Source organism: Lepidochelys kempii, chromosome 2, assembly GCF_965140285.1.
Source record: "Lepidochelys kempii isolate rLepKem1 chromosome 2, rLepKem1.hap1, whole genome shotgun sequence".
In the NCBI taxonomy this organism is placed as follows: Eukaryota; Metazoa; Chordata; order Testudines; family Cheloniidae; genus Lepidochelys; species Lepidochelys kempii.
Window position 1 is genome coordinate 122,151,775 of NC_136381.1, and position 18,593 is coordinate 122,170,367.

At 40.7% G+C, this 18,593-nt stretch overlaps 1 protein-coding gene across 1 annotated transcript in view; it reads right to left on the bottom strand.

The window, feature by feature from the left end:
* The window catches only part of PHLPP1 (PH domain and leucine rich repeat protein phosphatase 1), a 216,304-nt gene that overhangs the window by 41,015 nt on the left and 156,696 nt on the right, over positions 1 to 18,593 (bottom strand). Inside the window, exons 5-9 of the mRNA XM_073332220.2 lie at positions 9,990 to 10,136; positions 9,193 to 9,423; positions 5,339 to 5,541; positions 3,876 to 3,936; positions 566 to 661 (exon numbers count right to left, since the gene is read on the bottom strand). Of these exons, the coding sequence (XP_073188321.1) occupies positions 566 to 661; positions 3,876 to 3,936; positions 5,339 to 5,541; positions 9,193 to 9,423; positions 9,990 to 10,136 (738 nt within the window). The remainder of the gene's footprint in view (positions 1 to 565; positions 662 to 3,875; positions 3,937 to 5,338; positions 5,542 to 9,192; positions 9,424 to 9,989; positions 10,137 to 18,593) is intronic.

An 18,593-nucleotide genomic window follows, 5' to 3' on the forward strand; every position in this document is an offset into this window, starting at 1 on the left:
TCGCTATAATTTATATTTGTCTGTTAAGCTAACTCTTGGGGGGCAGGGCCCATCTTTTTACCTGAGAATACTGCTGACTATCCAACAACTTACTGTACAAACCTACAAAAGTCCCAGCCCTTTGTTTCAACTATTTGCTGAGTCTTGTCAAATAGGTGGGTAATGTCCTTAAGGGCAGGGATTGCTCTATGTTTCTACTTTGCACCATGGAGCCTTATTTGGGGCTTCTAGGGGAACAGAATTAAGTTGTAATTTCTGAATCTATAAAGCATCATTCAAAGTTATGGTTGTAAATATTTAATAAGGTTTCCTCTCTGAATAGCTGCATAGACAGCTTTAGAACTTCTTTCTGGAATTCAAAGACATTGTTCTCTGCATGAAAATAAAGAAGAAAGGCTGTGCTGAAGCTTATGGCATGACGACAATCCCATGAGGTAAAAATAAAATCAATCAAAAGATAAAACAAGGTTGTCAGTCAACGGAACACACTAAACACTGAATCAGCAATTATTTTTGAACTTGATTATCCTGTCCCAAGTGACGTAACCTGGTCCAAAGGACTCACCGGGCAGGCAGTTCACATAGTTGATTGTGGCCAACATCCAGCACTTCTAGTTTTCTGCTGTCACATACCCACTCAGGCAGGCTTTCCAGGTGGTTTCTATGGGGATGAACACAGGGATCAAACGAAGGTGTAGTCCTTAAAGACTGCTACTGACACAATCGAACACTCATCTGTATACATACACACACACAAAGCCTGCTGCACACACAGGTCCCAGTGGGAACTGTAGATCCTCTCACTATTGAGAAAACACTGAGGACAGTAAGATTTTGGTTGAAAGAGGAAACAAAGCAGCCAATTATTTTATAAACTAAACATTATGGAGAAGAGGGTAAGTTTTCAAACTCTACACTGAAAGCATGCACAAAGGTGAAACTGGGCATAGAAATACTGCAAATACTTTCCTCTTTGCAACTGTAAAGCACCTAGTACAAGGAAAAACAGATATAGCACTTAACTGAATGCTCAGATACACAACTAGGCATCTAACTTAATATAGCTGCATGCAGAATTTTTAAGATTGGGGAACAATATTTCTGACTCCAAAGAAATCAACAGTCCTTTGTCATTCGTGTACTTGTGTCCCCTTTGGATTTATTCAAATAATGATCTTTAACCAAAAAAAGCTAATAGTGATCAAGTCCATACTTTTACTGAAATATCAATTACCTTACAGATATAATCATGAATACCAAATGAATCAAACTATTCCTCTAGAAAAAAACTGAAGAAACGCCATTGCTTAACTGTATGCCAATTTATTATAGAATACAAAAATGAAATCATAAAAAAGTTTCAAAGTCATTGCAAAATCAAATATTCCTTAATATGATTTGTAAGAAATGGAGAACAAAGCATTACAAACAGCACTTTTCAGTAAATCATACTTACGCATGCAAGTACACTAAGGTTAGATACCCAATTACCCTGATTTATGTTCTTGCACTTCTAAAAATTGATGGCCACTTCCCCAGGCTAGCTCATTTACTGCTGTGCTCCCATTTAAAGTTTTCAATAGCTTACAAGTGACTGAAGCAGTGTTTATTAAGTTAATGGCACTTAAGTGGAGGTTACTTACTGTAACTGGAGGTTCTTCGATATGTGTGGTCCCTATCTGTATTCCATACGTGGGTACACATGCATGCCATGCACCCGAGTCTGTAGACTTTAACAGTGTCCGTTGGCACAACTAAAATGTCAAAAGTGGCTCCTAGCAGTGGGCTAGGAATGGGTCACAGGTGTGGTGGTAGAGGGGGCCAGAAAGCAGGGCCTCAGTCTTCTGATGCTTGTGGGGAGGCTCGGCAGGATGCTGGCAGTAAAACACAAGAGGAGAAGGCGGTGACCTTAGTTTATAGGTCTAACTTTAGTGCTTTCTCCTTGGGGCTGGTGACTTATCAGGAACCAGAGAATAGGCCTTAAGTCCCTGAATGAGTAGACAGAGAGTCAGCCTTTGTGTTAAAGAGGTTGGGCACAAAGGGAAGATCTTTGATATATTCTGCATCTCTTTACAGCCACAAATCCCTCCTTGTACCAATGCCAGTGGCCAAGCTTCTGGATGCTGCATCCCGCAGAGCCATTTTCACTACCAGCTTGCCACCCTCTAGAAAGGAGAGGAATTGGATTCTGTCCTCAGAGGAAAGTTTGTCCTGAATAGGCTGGCAGGCTAGAGTCGTTATTAAAGTCATACTTGGCTAGGAGAGCCTGGTAATTGGAACTGGAAGAATTGCAAGCCCACAGAGAAGACATTTTCCCCAGGAGGTCCAGTCTCTTAGAGCTCTTGTCTGATGGGGTGGTCTTTAAGCATTGAGACCTATTAGGTTTCGTAGCAGCCTGTACCATCAGGGAGTTGAGAGCAGGGTGGAGAACAGGAATTTAGCTCCCTTTGCTGGAACAAAAGAGCAATTCTCAGCCCTCTTAGGGGTTGTGGGGGGCAGGATGCTGGGGGGCAGGATGCTGGGGTGTGCCAGACCAATCTCACCACCAGTTCCAATATGGCCTGTTAACAGGGTAAACCACCTTATTGACCCTGGAGGCTGCAGAATGTCCAACAGCCAGTGGTGTGGGTCTTGGACTTCCTCAGGAGATATCTGGAGATCACCAACTGCTCTTCACAGTAAGTCCTGGTATTGCCTATGGTCATCTGGTGGGGAGGGGCAAGAAGGAGAGACCATCTCATCCAGGGAAGAGGAGACTTCCATCGGAAATGTTGGTACCTGCTGTCCCAGTGCAACATCCTCCTCCTCCTCATACACTGATGGAACCAGTTGTTGGAGCAAGGGGGAGGGGACTGGAAAGACTCCTGGGTGTGTCCTGGATGTCTGGTATAGGGATCCCACGGTCCCCAATAGGGCAAAAAAGAGTGGCCAATTGTTTGAGGGGGACCCCATGGCATAGAGAACCACTGGTTCCTAGGGAGGTCATGTTCATAACAGTAGCGACCATAAATCCTGGCTCAGGTGTCCAGGCTTAGCTCTCTCTGTGGGGATGAAGGAGGGATTGGCTCATCATATTTGTCTGAATCTGAAAATTGCTCTTATAATGGTGAAGCTGTCAGTACTGGGGCAATCCCGCCTGATGGTTGTAAGAAAGACTGTTCTTGAGCCACCAAAGCAGTCTTCCAGTGTAGCTATGTCCCTCAGGGGGGTAGGCCAGAGAAGATGGGAGTTCTGATGGTCAGCACTGACGGTAACAGCACATCTCTGGTCATGCTGTGTTCTTTGGGAGGACGAGTCGGTACCACTGAGTTGAGAGCTGCACTGGTGGACGGAACTGGCCGTTTACTTATTTGCACGTAAGGGCTTGTAGATTTTAACGGACACTACTTGTCAAAATCTCTGGACTCAGGCACATGTGTACCCATGTGTGGAACACAGCACTCAAAAAAGCAGCACAACCATAAGTCATCCGTGTTTAGGAAACTACTTGAACACGATTTAAATACTGAGCTTAATAGAGAACTAAACCGATACAGAGGAAGTGCTCAAGAAACCTCCCTGTTACGAATCCAGCCTATCTTTTAACCAATGAAGTTTATACAAAAGTAACTGTAAATAACTCCAGTAGTATGTTTATCACAAAATTAAAGAGAAACAGGCAGAGTGTCCAGTACATAGGACCAGAGATAGGGGGCAGTTGAAGAACTGGGAATAAAACTCAAAATTCCTGATACCTCTTGGGCAACATCAAAACCCTTCCATAATTCGGTATTTAAGCTCAGTAAAACACAGGCGAGCCTTGCTTACTTCACGTGAACTTAACTGACTGATGTAGATGATACAAATAGCAAGAGAAGGCACATCATCCTTCTTACCTAGAAATATCCATAGATGTCAGATGATTTGGAACTGGATACACATCAAGATGAACAAGTTCTGGGAGAAGAAAAAAGACAACTAATTTTATGAAAGGCAAAATAGTCATTTACTGTATTAAGTAGCTTTATTAATTGTGTCAGAGTGTATTGCATATGAAGTGTATTTGCTATGCAGCAGACAATAAAATAATCAAAATGAACCATTTAAAACAGTATTTCCTTAATTTTACAAAAGGAAACAAGTGACTGACATTTTATTTTCCCAACTTCCTCCTACCCACAGCTCCAACCTTTGGCTTTATTTCCTTTATTCTCTCTCTATTTAATAAGACAGCAGAGACAGGCATAAATCTGTGTTACTTTTTCACTAATTAATAAAGTCATTGTTACTGGGTACCAGGAGCAGATGGTCTCCTCTCAGACACAATGGGTCATCTCTTAGATGTGCCATGCTCAACCAGATCCCACAGATATGAAGCACATTCTTCAATTTGGGATTCATTGACAATGTCAGAGTCATTTGCATTCCTGTGGGATTTTCTTTTTTTAAGCAGCCCAGCAGGCATTTCATAATTATGTACCACTAGTAACAATGTAAGCACTTTTTTTTGTTTAATAAGGTTTTTAAAACTAAGACCTACGCAACAAATATTAAGATTCTCAATTCAGAATGAAGGCTGAAACTCACTGAGTAATACAAATTACAATTAAGCCTACATAGTGTTCTAAAATGAAGATGTACGTACACAATACGTTACCTTCAGAGTTACAACTTACAAATAGTAAAACGAGCTAGGAAAACAGAACAGGGAAGGAGGAGAGAGATTGGGCAGTAATAAATTATGTTGGCCGGTTCACCCAGGACCACTTGTGAAGAGTCCCTTGCTTCTGTTTCAGAACAGTCCTTGCCTATCCTATCACTTTTGACTGAAATAAGCAGTTGATCATAACCAAAACGTTGACTGACCATAGGATTTGTAACTTTAACCACAACACAGGTAGGGAGATCTGCTCATAAAAATACATACCACTTTACTAGGTCTCCCAAAAGGCCAATTGTTCAAACACTGCTTACCTCCAGAAAGGAGAAACAACTTCCTTCACTTGCCTTGGCAAGGCAACACACATAGCATATAGGGTAATTAACACTTTCAAGACTCTTCTGACATTGTATAATGTGGAGGGTTAAGACTGGAATTTCTGCCTTCATTCTAAATTTCTATGATGCTGTGTCCTTCAAGTCAGTCACTTAGTGTCATTTGAACATAATTTTTGAAACTTAAAATTACAATTGACGTGATATAGGACATAAGGTTCTCATTTATCCAAAGGTCATATTAACAGACCCCTTGATTAAGTCCAATTATGTGTATTCCACTTAATAAGCATTCATTCTGCTGTAAGAAAACCAGATAACGGAAGGACAGACCTCAACATGATAGCCTTAAAAACAGCCTTACCATTTGAAAAGGCATAAAGAGCTTTGAGAAAATATCCACTGATTTTGAGGGTCACCAGCTGGTTCCGTTCACAGTGCAGCACTTCGATGTTGTTGAAAACTGTTGCATCGAGCTCACACAGTTTATTGTCTCGTAGGTCTAACTGGGTCACATGATGCAGGAAGTCTACTTCATCTGCCACCAGCCTCCTAATTACATTCAATCTTGCAAAGGGAGGGAAAAATAAGAGTTGCTAGTACACAATTACTACACACTCCCCTCTGGCAGGGTAGAGGAAAAGATCAACTTTGCACTCCAATTAAGCTATTCCATGATGTCCAGGACACAATGATAAGCCTCAGGATCCTGACCTACTTCCATTGTAATTGGTTTTATTCTTCTCTCTTCTTTGGGATATCTTTAAACAGGATGGTTCAGCTCTTATCAAATCTACTGTTATACTGCGATAACAACACGGACCTCTTTTGAAGAATGCTTTGAGATCTACCGAGCACGGCGTAAGAGCTAGTGCTATTATTATGGTGTCTAACACAATAAAGGTGGTCTTGCTGTGATTTACTCAAAAAGTAAAACCTTAACAGTTTGGCTTGCCTTCAAAGAACCACAGTAATCATCTGCTAGACAGGCCGAGCAGATACCAGTACGTACCGTGCTGAAGTGAGAAGCTGAAAATACTGGGAGTCTGACTTACTGAAAGGCAAGATCCAGAATTCTAAATTCCACACACCATCACTCACATCTCACTTCACCACCTTCCAAGGCAACCAAATACCAAGTCAGAAGAAAGCGTACTGAACTCAAAAGGTAACGAGGGGAGAGGATCTAGAAGTAAGGGCTTATCTAACCCAGTGAATTAGTATGCAGCAAGTGTGGGTATGAATCTACAGTGCACTAGCCTGCCACACACTAACCCACTGTGTAGACAAGAACAGTTCTTACTGCTTTACTGTTTTCAATGTAGCAGTTACTAGACTGAAGCCAGCCAGTTCTCAATGACCTCCCCAGGAATTGTTATGAACATAGAGATGATCTATAAGAAGGAGCAACAAGAAGATTTCAGTGCACTTCAAAAAATTGTCTTAGCAGCGAAACCTAACTTAAAAAAAAAGTCAACACAGCTTGGTGTTTTTAACTAGACAGGAAATGCTTTTCCCTGGTTTCACTGCAGCATTATACATATCATGTAGCAGATAGGGTTAATGAACAAATCCAACACAAAACACTCAAGCTGGTGAAGTACTACATTCATTATTTAAAAAGTGATATTCATCTCTTGGGGTACAAGGAAGCAGATGACAGAGATGGGCTCTGAGCAGCAGACTTTTCCAAAGTTCAGGATATTTTGACACACTATTTTGGTTCAGGCCTATTTGTACTATGAGGCCACCGAGTAATATTATTAATGTTCAAAAGCTGAGCTTGGTACAGCCATCATGGATTTCATGATTTTCCTTTCTTACTTCGAGCAGTATAAACCTGGTTGGCTAATGGACAGTAAAAGCTCAATGACATTACATGGATAGGAATGGATCACTGGATGCACAGTGAACACTCACATTTCTCCTAAAGATCAAGAGCTTCCTCCTCCCTCTCCCCATCACCAAATGACCAAAGAGTTCAAAAAAAAAAAAAAAAAGAATGATTTTTAAAAATCAGTCATTATAATGAGAGTTGGTTCCTGGATGGCAGCTTGTGTATCCAATATTATTCACTGTTACCATAGGATATACAGTCATTGCTATGTAAAGCGAATGAAAAAACTAGAAGGGTCATTTGAGTACAAACCAATCTTAAAAATTTTCCTCCTTACAAAAAAAAATTAGCCCTATTATTGGAGGTGTTTAGCACCTCTGAAAATCATGCCATATGTTCCACAGTATCATAAAAATGAAAGACTGGAAGGGACCTCGATTGGCTATCTAGTCCAGTTCCCTGCACTGAGGAAGGACTAAGTATCTCTAGATTTCCCTGACAGGTGTTTGTCTAACCTGTTCTTAAAAAACCTCCAATGACAGAAATTCCACAAACTCCCAAGATAATTTGCTCCAGTGCTTAATTACCCTTACAGTTAGGAAGTTTTTCCTAATGTCTAACTGAAATCTCCCTTACTGCAGTTTAAGCCCATTACTTCTTGTCCTGTCCTCAGTGCATAAGGAGAACAATTTATCACGCTCTTTGTAACAGCCTTTTACATACTTGGAAGACTTATGTCGCCCCTCTACTCTAGACTAAACACATCCAGTATTTTCAATCTTTCCTTGTAGGTATGTTTTCTAGACCTTTAATCATTTCTGTTGCTCTCTTGTTTCTTCTCCAATTTTGTCTTTCCTGAAGCATGGTGCCTAGAACTGGACACAGTACTCCCGCTGAGGCCTCCTTAGAGCTGAGTAGAGAGTGTTTCTAGGACTTGCACCCTTTTCACAATGACCAGTCTGCCTTCTCCTAAATGAGCTGCACTTAGTAAAGTGTGTTGATTATCAAATTGATTTTTCACATCCATTATTAGAACTTGAGTTTTAAAGAGAAGCCCACATACAATTTTAAAAAGCAACTTTTTTTAAAAAAACAGATTAAGGGTCCATTTGCAGTATCTGAATACTTTCCTCATGGATCCATCATTGTACTGGCCCTTCTTCATTGCAAAGAAACCGGGCTATGTGACAACGCGATATCCAGTACATTTCAGTTATATTAACCTAGTTTCCAAAAAGCACTCTGAAATCCAGTTTTGTTTGGAACCTTGCACTCCTTTGCTCATCAGCATTGCAGCAGTGCCATGAAGGCTATCCCTCCCCCAGAGCCTGATTGGTTAGGATTGGACAGGGACTGGAGAAACTGGCCTCTCCACCCACACAGAGCCCTGGCTGACTAGAAAACTGGCAGGGAAACTCCATCCTTACTTCGGTGCTAGCTCTCTTCCAAGTGGTGGAGAGGGACCATGCTACCACTAAAAGAACACAGCAGGCCAAAAGTCTGAACTTGGAGCTCAGGAATTGTCCTAAGGAGCAATCTAAGCATGCCGTAAGAATTGGATACTATCCAAAGGGAAGAAGACGACTTAATCCATGACCGAGGCTGAGGCTCTGAGGGGCCCTGAGACAGTTTGTGATTGATGGAGGGAGACTTCCTTTTAAGCATTTTGGATTTATGTCATACTCCTAATGACTGCTCTATTTAATGATATTGGGATTCTGTTCATGTTAATAAATGTATTGGGAGAGAGCTGTGCACTGGAGTGATTCCTGGGTGAATTCATGCTTCCCCAAAGGTTGTAAGAATTTGAAACAATCTAGCAGAGAGGGGAGCCCCACCACAGTTGTTTATATAGAGGACTTGTCAACACACTGCTGAGATCATCAATAAAATATTACATATGATGAATTTGGCTAGGTATTGTCCAGATAACTAATCTGTGCAGTATCATATTTTTGTTCTCTCTCCCCTTTACTGCCCACTTGTTTGTCTAGTCCATCTGTTATTCCTTGTCTTTTAAGTTGTAAGCTCTTTCAGACAGAGGACTATCATTTATTGTATGTTTATACACTACTTGCACAATGAAACCCTGACCTGGTTGGGCGTGTCAGTGATTTTGCAACGTGTTTTTTTGTTTTGTTTTCGTTTTTTAAATTTACAGATTTTTTTTTTAAAACATTAAATCCTTTATTTCCCTAACCCCCACCTTTTCCCAAAAGAGTTCTAGTCATCGCAAGCAGTGTGAGTTTGTATAGTATGATTTGAAATGTGGTATGATGAACTAATATAAACAGCATCACACCCAGGGCCAACTATCACCATGTAAAAGTAACTTCTACACCAATAATTCAAGTTTGCTTATTTTCCCCTCAAGTGTTTACCTTAGATCCACATGTTTAACATGAGGCATTCTTCTTAATGTCTGTAGGTTGAGGGTCTCCATACAGTTTCCAGACATACAAAGTTTATCCATGGCAGTCAGCTTCTCTAGTACCCCTGGAATGTCCGTGAATTCATTGAAGGAAAGACTCAGATAGTTGAGCTGATGTATACTCTCCAATTCAGCAGGAAGGGACTGGAGAAAGTTACCATCCAGCAAAAACGTCTGCAAACTAGGGGAAAAATAAAATGACCCTTTAAACTACATTTCCTGGTACCGAACATGTATTCAGCACAAATCGTGTCAACTAAGGTTACAGAAAACTAAGGTAGTGAGAAAAAAGTTTTAAAAGGTAAGCATAACATAGGTGTGCAAAAATATGACAAAAATCTTACAAGCTCTGCTAATTCTGCACCGTGGACCACAGCTGTGTCACATCTTCAAAGGTTTCCAGAATTCCCATTTCTCTTGCACGTACTGCAGCCTTCTTTAGATCTTACACAATTAGCTTTGTTTATACAACAAATGGATTTTAAATTCGTCTTCCCAGTATAAATAAAGCTATTTTAAAAATTTCATTGAGAATAGAAAAGCTAGGAACAAAGACAACTCTTCCCCCACCTGCTGTTTCTGATTGCTCAACATGACCATAAAAGCAAACTCTCTGTGACAAACAGTGCAGCAAGTTAGAGTGTGTATACATACATATAGTAAGACATGCATAGGGGTTCACAATCTTCTATTGTCTGTATCAATAGGATCCCACTGAGTACGTACACTAAGTTTAAAAATACGTACTTGTGCATATCGCCTACAGCTGCTGGAACTCTTCTGAGAGCATTACAGGACACATTGAGTTCAGTCAGGGTTGGAATACTGCAAACTGCCAATGGGAAGTCTCCTAAATGATTACTGGAAAGGTTAAGGCTCTTCAACTTTGTGAATCTATAATAAGAAACAGAGGAAAACACACTTTAAGAAAATGGAATATAAAATGCACCAACTTACTACAGTTGTCTTGTAGTAACTGAAATATAATGTACATTTGATTATTTGAATGCTGCTGGTGTGCATTTCAAGTCTGTACTTTCTGGGTGTCATACACAGATTTGTAGGCTCAGTTAAAGATACTTAAGTGCGCCACTGAAAGTTTGTTGATTCCCTTGATGTCAAAGCACCATTTGATATAGGCAGAAGAGGGAAACCAGAGTGAAACACTAAATACATTTTCTACAAGTGCATCAGAGTGCAATAGATTCACCCCCATCCTGTCAGAACAGTATGGTAGATTTTACTTTTAACAATGTCTTCTGTGGAGTTTGATCTTGCACTGAAGTACTACTGTATTCTAACATGCTTCATGCTACAGGACCACCCATATAGTTAGCAGCATCAGTTATCAGGTGCATGGTTCCCTCTACATAAGCCCTTTCAACTGAAAACCCTGTGCTGCATGGCTCAGTTTTGTTCATCTATGCAGACTTCATATCTCAACTGGAAAATTCTTAATAGATTTTTATGTTAATTTGAACTGAAAGGGAATATCCATTACAGTAAACTTAAATTTAGCAACACTTTTGGTAATGGAAGAAGCACTTCTTTAAAATCTCAATTCTGCATATCTGCAGACAAGGGTGCCTGCAATTACACTGATTTCATAATTTTATCCTCCTGACACATGTCATGGGATTCCTAAAAACTTCGGTTTCTCATATCTCTTGAAAGGAAAACTTGCATATGCAGCCTACACTCACCTTGTTAAAAATGCAAAAATACTGGTTAAAAAAAGAGAGGACAATCCAATTAGCCAGCCTGCATGTGCAGCAACATTGTTATGGTTGCCTAACAACCACTGGGAGGAGTGCCTAAAGGCAACTAACTGGATGAATGAAAAGATCTGTGTCAGAGCCAATAGATGAGAGGAAGCTCTTTTCTGGCATGGCTAACTAATGCATTTTATTCAGACTTCATTTTCCCATCAGTAAATCTCAGTTCCTTTGTGTTCTTATAGAAAGTCAGTGAAAATGGTACCACACCTACTGACACTAACTGTATAGACAAAAAAGAGCTCTAAAAGCATGCGATTAGAAGTCTGCAGCCCGGGGACTGCCCAGACACATTAATATCCTAAAATAATTTGTTCTCCAATTAGAAAATTAGGACAATCAAAGCAATCAAAAAAGTGTTACAAAATAAAAACTACAAAAAGATTAAAAAAGATAGGGAACAATCTAATTAGCCAGCTTGCATGTTGACTAACACAGAATATGCAGCCACTGACAAAAACTTTCCTCCATCAAGATATAAACAATGCCTTCAGACTATAGACAGACTTTAGATCAGAGGGGAGCAAACTACAGCCCGCCGGCCCGCAAGACCCTTCCCTCTGGCCCTTAAGCTCCGAACATGGAGTGGGGTCAGGACAGGCTTGCGGAGGAGCCAGCCCAATGTCCCAGCAGTGCTGTGAGTGGGGCAGAGGCTAGCCCCTGACCCTTCCCCTCCCCTGCCTCCCTTGCAGTCACAGTTCCCCCAGCGCCTGGGCAATGTGGCTGCAGCTCCGGCTGGACGGCACGGCTATAGTGCTGCCAGACCTGGTACTCCAGGGCAGCACGGTCAGGGGGATGTGAAGGGGGGCAGTCAAGGGACCTGGGCTCTGCTGCCGGGGACAGGGCCAGAGCAAGCCAGGGCCCCCCCTCCACCCCAGCATGCTTGTCCCTGTCCCCAGCAGTCAAGCCCAGACAGGGAGCAAGCCCTGCCCGACTGTCAGGGAGAGCAGCCAAATGAGCAGGGGAAATGCACAGGGAAAGGACTGAGCCCCACTTTCCCCCACCGCACAGGGGAGAACTGGGAAGGTTGGATGGAGGCAGGGGATCCCAAGGGAGCGGTCAGGGGGTGGAGAGCAGGGGAGATTGGCTAGGGAACGGGCATCCCGGGGGCAGAGAGCAGGGGTGTTTGGATAGGATGCGGGAGTCCTGGGGGACAGTCAGGGGTGGGGGTTCCGGGGGGCTGGATAGGGGGGCGGGGGCCAAGCCATGCCTTGTAGTTTGGGGAGGCATAGCCTCCACCAACCTTCCCTACCTGGCCCTCCATACAATTTCTGTACCCGATGTGGCCCTAGGGCCAAAAAGTTTGCCCACCGCTGCTGTATATATATCAAAGAGGAGGGGCTGTCACTGGAAGCTGAGACAGTGAAGATGTGTAACATTTACAAAGGCTTCAATGACAATGGTAATACTGGTTCAGACCAGTGGTACGTCTGGCACTATATCCTGTCTTGACAGTGGCCAGTTCCAGATGATTCAGAGGGAATCAATAGAACAGGGCAATTATCAAATGATCCATCCCCATCATCCAGTCCCAGCTTCAGGCAGACTAAGGGATACCCAGAGCATGAGGTTGTGTTCCTGACCATCTGGCTAATAGCCATTGATGGACCTATCCTCCAGGAACTTGGCTAATTCTTTGTTGAATCCAATTATACTTCTGGTCTTCACAACATCCACTGACAATGAGTTCCACAGATTGATTGTAGTTTGTGTGAAGAAGTACTTTCTTATATTTATTTTAAACCTGCTGCCTATTAATTTTCATAGGTGACCCCTGGTACTTGTGTTATGGGAAAGAATAAATAACACCTCCTTATTTACTTTCTCTACCCCATTCATGATTTTATAGACCTCTATCAATTGCCTCTTTTCTATGATTAACAGTCCTAGTCCTTTTACTTTCTCCTCATATGGAAGCTTTCAATAGCGCTAATGGTTTTTGTTCTTCTTAATACTTTTTCCAGTTTTTTGAAATGGGGTGACCAGCATTGCATGCAGTATTTAAGGTGTGGGCATACCATGGATTTATATAGTGTCATATTTTTTCTCTCATTATCTACCCCTATCCTAATGGTTCCTAACATTGTTAGCTTGGACCGCCGCTGCACACTAAGATGTTTCCAGAGAACTATCCATGACTCCTTCAAGATCTCTTTTGAGTGTTAACAGCTAATTTAGACCTCATCATTTTGTATGTACAGTTGGGATTATGTTTTTTAACCTGAATTACTTTGTACTTATCAACACTGAATTTCATTTGACCTTTTTTTGCCTAGTCACCCAGTGAGAAATAGATGGTTGAGGTCCTTCATTCACCAGGGTAAGCTTTCCACTTGTCATATTCATTTCACACCTCTAGCTGATCAACAGGAAAGTGTTATCACGATGTAAGGAAGAAAATAATCAGTTAAGGGATTACATCTCAGTGATCCAGTGATAAAACTTCATCATTACTTCCCCCTCAGGCTAGATTGCACCAAACACTAACATGAGTGGGATGCATAACGGACCCAGACTTGTATAGAAATAATATTTCAACGTAACTTCAATTTGCAATAAGAGGGGAGATGGAGGGCAGAAGAGAGAAAGTGACAGTCAATACATCTACAACCATGGAGAAACTCTAAAACAAACATTACATTTTTTTAATCAGCCATAAGAAAATTAGCCTTATGTGCTGATTATTACACTGGCTATGGCCTCAGAGCATTGCCAGCTTGAAGACGTACAAGAGGAGATTCAAAACACACACAAAACTAGTGCTCTTTGAATAACATGAAATTATCAACAGGTAGATACTTAAACTGCTTCTTGAGTATGTTTCGAACATCACACGGAAGAGAATAATGATTGCTAAATTACACTTAAAGAAAAGTTGGAAGGAAGGACTGTATACTTTGAATTATCCCCCCATTAAAGGGTAATTTAAGATGAGCAGAGGGGAGAGGTGTTGTTTATTTCCGTCTCTGTGTGTTCTCTCAGTTCCAAGATGCTGAAGCCACGTTCTTCATACAGCAGTGTAAATTATTCAGCAGATATATTAGTAATGACGGCTGGTGGGCAGTTGCTCAGAGAATAAAGATATAAGTCAAGCTCACATCTTAGTCACCTGCTTCACATTTATTAACAACAGCATGAATCCCTAATGGTCTAGGGTGTTTGTGTTATTATGGAGCATTGCCAAAAATGAACTGATCTGAAATACTGACTTTGCTTCTAATGTTTTTTATATTTAGAGTTATACCATTAACATACATTGTCACTGATACAAGTAGGATACCATGAAGATATGTAAATGACTACAATTCTCTGTGGACTAGTTTGCACAAGGAATCAGGCTTTAATTTAAGTGGGCTTAAAGAATTAAATATCCACTGTTTCCGTTTCTCCTAAATTATTACACTGTGCTGACAGTATTAACTAGAAAAGTGGTGACAAGCAACACTGGTGCCTTTGCAGCATTCCTTGGTAGGGAGAAAACTCCACAATGTACATCATTTGTTAACTACTTGATGACATGCTGATTCCATAATTCAAGATGTGTCATTTTCTCCCTCCTGTCTTTAGACTTTTGCCATTCTTCAAAAAAAAAAAAAAAAAAAAAAAAAAAAAGCCACTTGCAGAATTGTGCTTCCTTCCTCTCCTGAACACACCAAGATCAGAAAACTTGATTCTGAGCCTTCTATAATTTCCCTGACCAAAGAGAGTCCTAACTTTAAACTAGAGCAAAATACGGACATGTCAACTCTGGTCTTTGAACATGCAAGATGACTGAACACTAATTGTTCTAACTGAGCCAAATTATGTCCACATTATTTGTTCTTGAAGCTGCCAATTTAGGAGAGACTCTAGTTTGACATATACGAAAGCGGGGGGAGGGGGGGCTCAACAAGCCAAGTTCTCTTTCACAGTAATATGTGCACGTTTATCACAGTTTCTAATTTTAGGATTCTGATCCACTTGAAGTGTACAAAAAAGGAATACTGATTATACTACATAGAATTCGTGTTCCAATATGTTTGAAATAAGTGTCACAGTAAAGCTGGCTATGTGCTGTTAGTCAAGCAAAACCATAGCAGTTGGCCTGACATACCCAGTTTGTCTGATTCTTATCAAAGAGTGTTTATACAAAAGGTGATTTTTACTATATCCAACCAGGATACCTAGTGTAATAAGGGACCAAACATGAAAGAAAACAATATTCCCACCGATTTTTGGTATTTGATGCATCTATTTTATGGTTACAATAGAACATCATTTCAGACAGAAAAAAAAAAGTTCTCCTCCTCAACTCCAGCAGAACATTGAGAGCACTAGCTAGCAGTCAAGCAGGATGTGGCAATTAAGTATTGGAACAGAACCTACCTCTACGCCAAAGGTCTGCTACATTGGCTGGCAATCTCATTACAAGAATTTGCCAAATAGCTTACATGCTTGTTAAATTTCTTTCTTACTACTCATAATCCAAGTTACTGTCTCTTTTAGCTGTTGTCTCAGACCCTCCTAGACCATAGTGTTAATGCCTCCCCAAAGGATTAGTTACCCTAGAGCCAGAAATACAAGACAGACAGCATCTCTTTTCCCTTTAAGGTATAGTCATTAACACTTTAAAGTAGCCATGCAACTGTCAGGATCAAAGCTTTATGAAGGCCCCTGCTACTCTAGCTCTCTCCAGATAGGAAAACCCTTCCCTGAAGCTAGATGTCTCAAAGACTGTGCTAAGTGGATCCATTCAACCTTTCAGCAATAATCCAGATGCAGATGCAGAGGGTTATCATGGCCCTGCTGAAGTCAATGAAAACATTCCCACTGGGTTAATACACCCAGGATTTCACTCCAGATGCCAGAGAAGAAGGAGAGTGCTTCAGATCTCCCCTCCATTTTGAAGGCAAAGTTATTATACTGGCTCCAATGCATCTGAGAACGGGGATGACAACACACAAAAGCAAACAGGGAAAATAATCCCAAAACAAGGAACAGACAGAGATAACTGATTAATTTTAGGGTAAGGATTGTATTTGAGTTTGTTTTGGCTACCAAACCAATTAACCATCATAGTTAATTGGATGAGTAACTAAAACTCAAATATAACCCTACCTCCTAAAAATGTTTTCAAATCCCCATGCAAACAAACAAAACAAACTAAAGTTAAGCCCCAGTCCTTGGTAGTTTTACTGCATTTTTACTAACACTACAGGGACCCTGCCATTTTTTTCTCAATCCAACACAGTAAAGGGCGCCTGGGTTCGTGAAGATGAACTTCAAAGTCTCTATATGCAGACAAAAGTATATCTTTCACTGAAGACTATACAAAGGAAATGTAGCTCATTGCACAAAGAGCAACTTCAAACTTTAGTGGCTCACTTTTCAAAACATACAAATAGCCACAGATGTTAAATCAAACTAGGACTACATCCAAGTCAAAAGCAGCTTTTATTCTATTACAAAAATCAGCCAGACCATAAAAAGATAAATATTTTGTTAATGGAAACAACCTGAAGTTATATGGTGCTTTACACAGAAGCAGGATTTAACAATTCTCAATTTCTGCAATAGCCTATTGCAAACTACTTACTTGGGGAAAGACTATTCTCACCTGCAAAGAAAAGGAAATCCTAAGGGATGAAAGTAAAAATCTATACTTATCTCCACACTGGAAGTCTATCTTCAGAACAAAGGAGCTAGAGGAGCTAGCAACAGCTAATCATAGCCCTGCTGGCCCAGATAAAAGCAGCTGCCTGGCCTTAGCAGGTCAGTTCCTGGCTGGGACCAGAGGAATAATGAAATGTGCTCCTTTCTGGCCTGGAGAGAGAAAAAAACCTGGCCCTGAAATGGGTTGGAAATAAAAAGGTAGGACAAGGCCCAGGGAAATAGCAGCAACGGATTCACGCAAGCAGGACGTAGCTGCCGTGTATAGGGGTGCCGGGGTTGGAATCTGAAGTAGTGGGCAGTCCAGGTTCCCCAACCCGTCACAGGTAAAGTGGTGTAAACTCCAACAAGGGGACATGCCCCATCAGGGAGCATGAAAAAAGGGGCTGAATGTAAAGAGCCTAGAGCCGGGGCTGAAAACCCTAGCCCAAGGAAACAGACTGCTTATTTGCTGGACTCTTTAATATGTTGGAAGGGGTTGATTTGGACTTTGAGACTCAGCCAGAGCACCAAGCCATTAAAGACCCATCACGGTCGGTCAGTAACCTGCAGGAGGCACCAGAGCAAAAAGAATTGCAGTTCCTTACCCAGATGATTGGAGGCATTCAAGGTGAGTGCCCCTTTGCAGACGGGTATTGCCAACCTGACAATTACAAAACCAGTGTGTTTTAAACTGCAAGCAGACTGCTTGGAGAGAGACCCTTCTCTTTCAGGAATCTCTTCTTAAATAACAAGAGTGCCAAAATAGGAAAGCTTTTCAAATTATTATGATTACATACAAAGCTCCCCACGCAAGACGCTTTTTCAACAATCTCCAACTCTTCCTTGCTATAGTAAATTTTCTTGACACCCAGTTTCTGTTATTAACAAGCAAATAATCCAGCTACTACTGTAACCAAAATAAAAACTGTATTCAATTAAGCATATATAACAATCATATGCAGAATTTCAATAAGATGGAGAGCAAAAACTCCACTCCTCTATTCCAGAATGCAGTATGCTTTTCAAAAAAACATGATCAAGAAAAAAAGTTTACCGTATGATTTAAACTAGATTTGACCCGAATCCTAGCCTGCCAAGTATATGTAAATTAGAAAGGCTGTCCAATTAAGTTAGTGGTTGAGAACACCAATCAATGTGTTTTCATACTAACCATATGTGATTACAAGATAAAAGGGAATATTAAATGCAAATAAACTAGTGAAGATTTTAATCTCCAACTTATTCCTATCTAATAGCAAGTAGCATAATATTTTATGCTCAGGAAATTCAGCTGTAATTTTTTGATATACTGCTATGACAATTACTGAAGGCAATATGCCTCTGCTATTTAAATGTACTGGTCCAGATATTACATTTAAAACAAGCTTAACAGCAGAAGAAAAAATAGGAATGAGCATCCAAATCAATTTTACTAGGTATTTATTAGGTACTGAGAGAGAAAAATACTTTATCAAAGAGCCAAGCAAAAATAAAAATAAGTCCAAACAAATTTAGAACTTGCTCTTGAATACAGAAAAAGTGAAAAAATGTTTTTCACTTGAAAGTACAGGGGGAATTTCAGTTGGGCAGAATATAAATACTTACCCTGGAAATGAGCCAGAAAGTCTAGAATGACATCTCTGCTCTTGCAAAAAGTACCACAGGATCTTTTATTGATCACAAATAGTCAGTGCATCACTTTTGTACAACTCCTATTCCTGAATAGTCATATCATGAGGACACAGACAAGGACAACCAGCGGATGTGATGTGAGATCACTAGCAGATTAACAAAAAAACTATAAACTGTATTTTAAAAAAGGGGACAGATTCCTCTTCAATTAACCATTCAGAAAGGGAGAGAGTGACAGATAATCTGAAATGGTAAACTAACTTGCATTAAAAAAAGGAGTACTTGTGGCACCTTAGAGACTAACCAATTTATT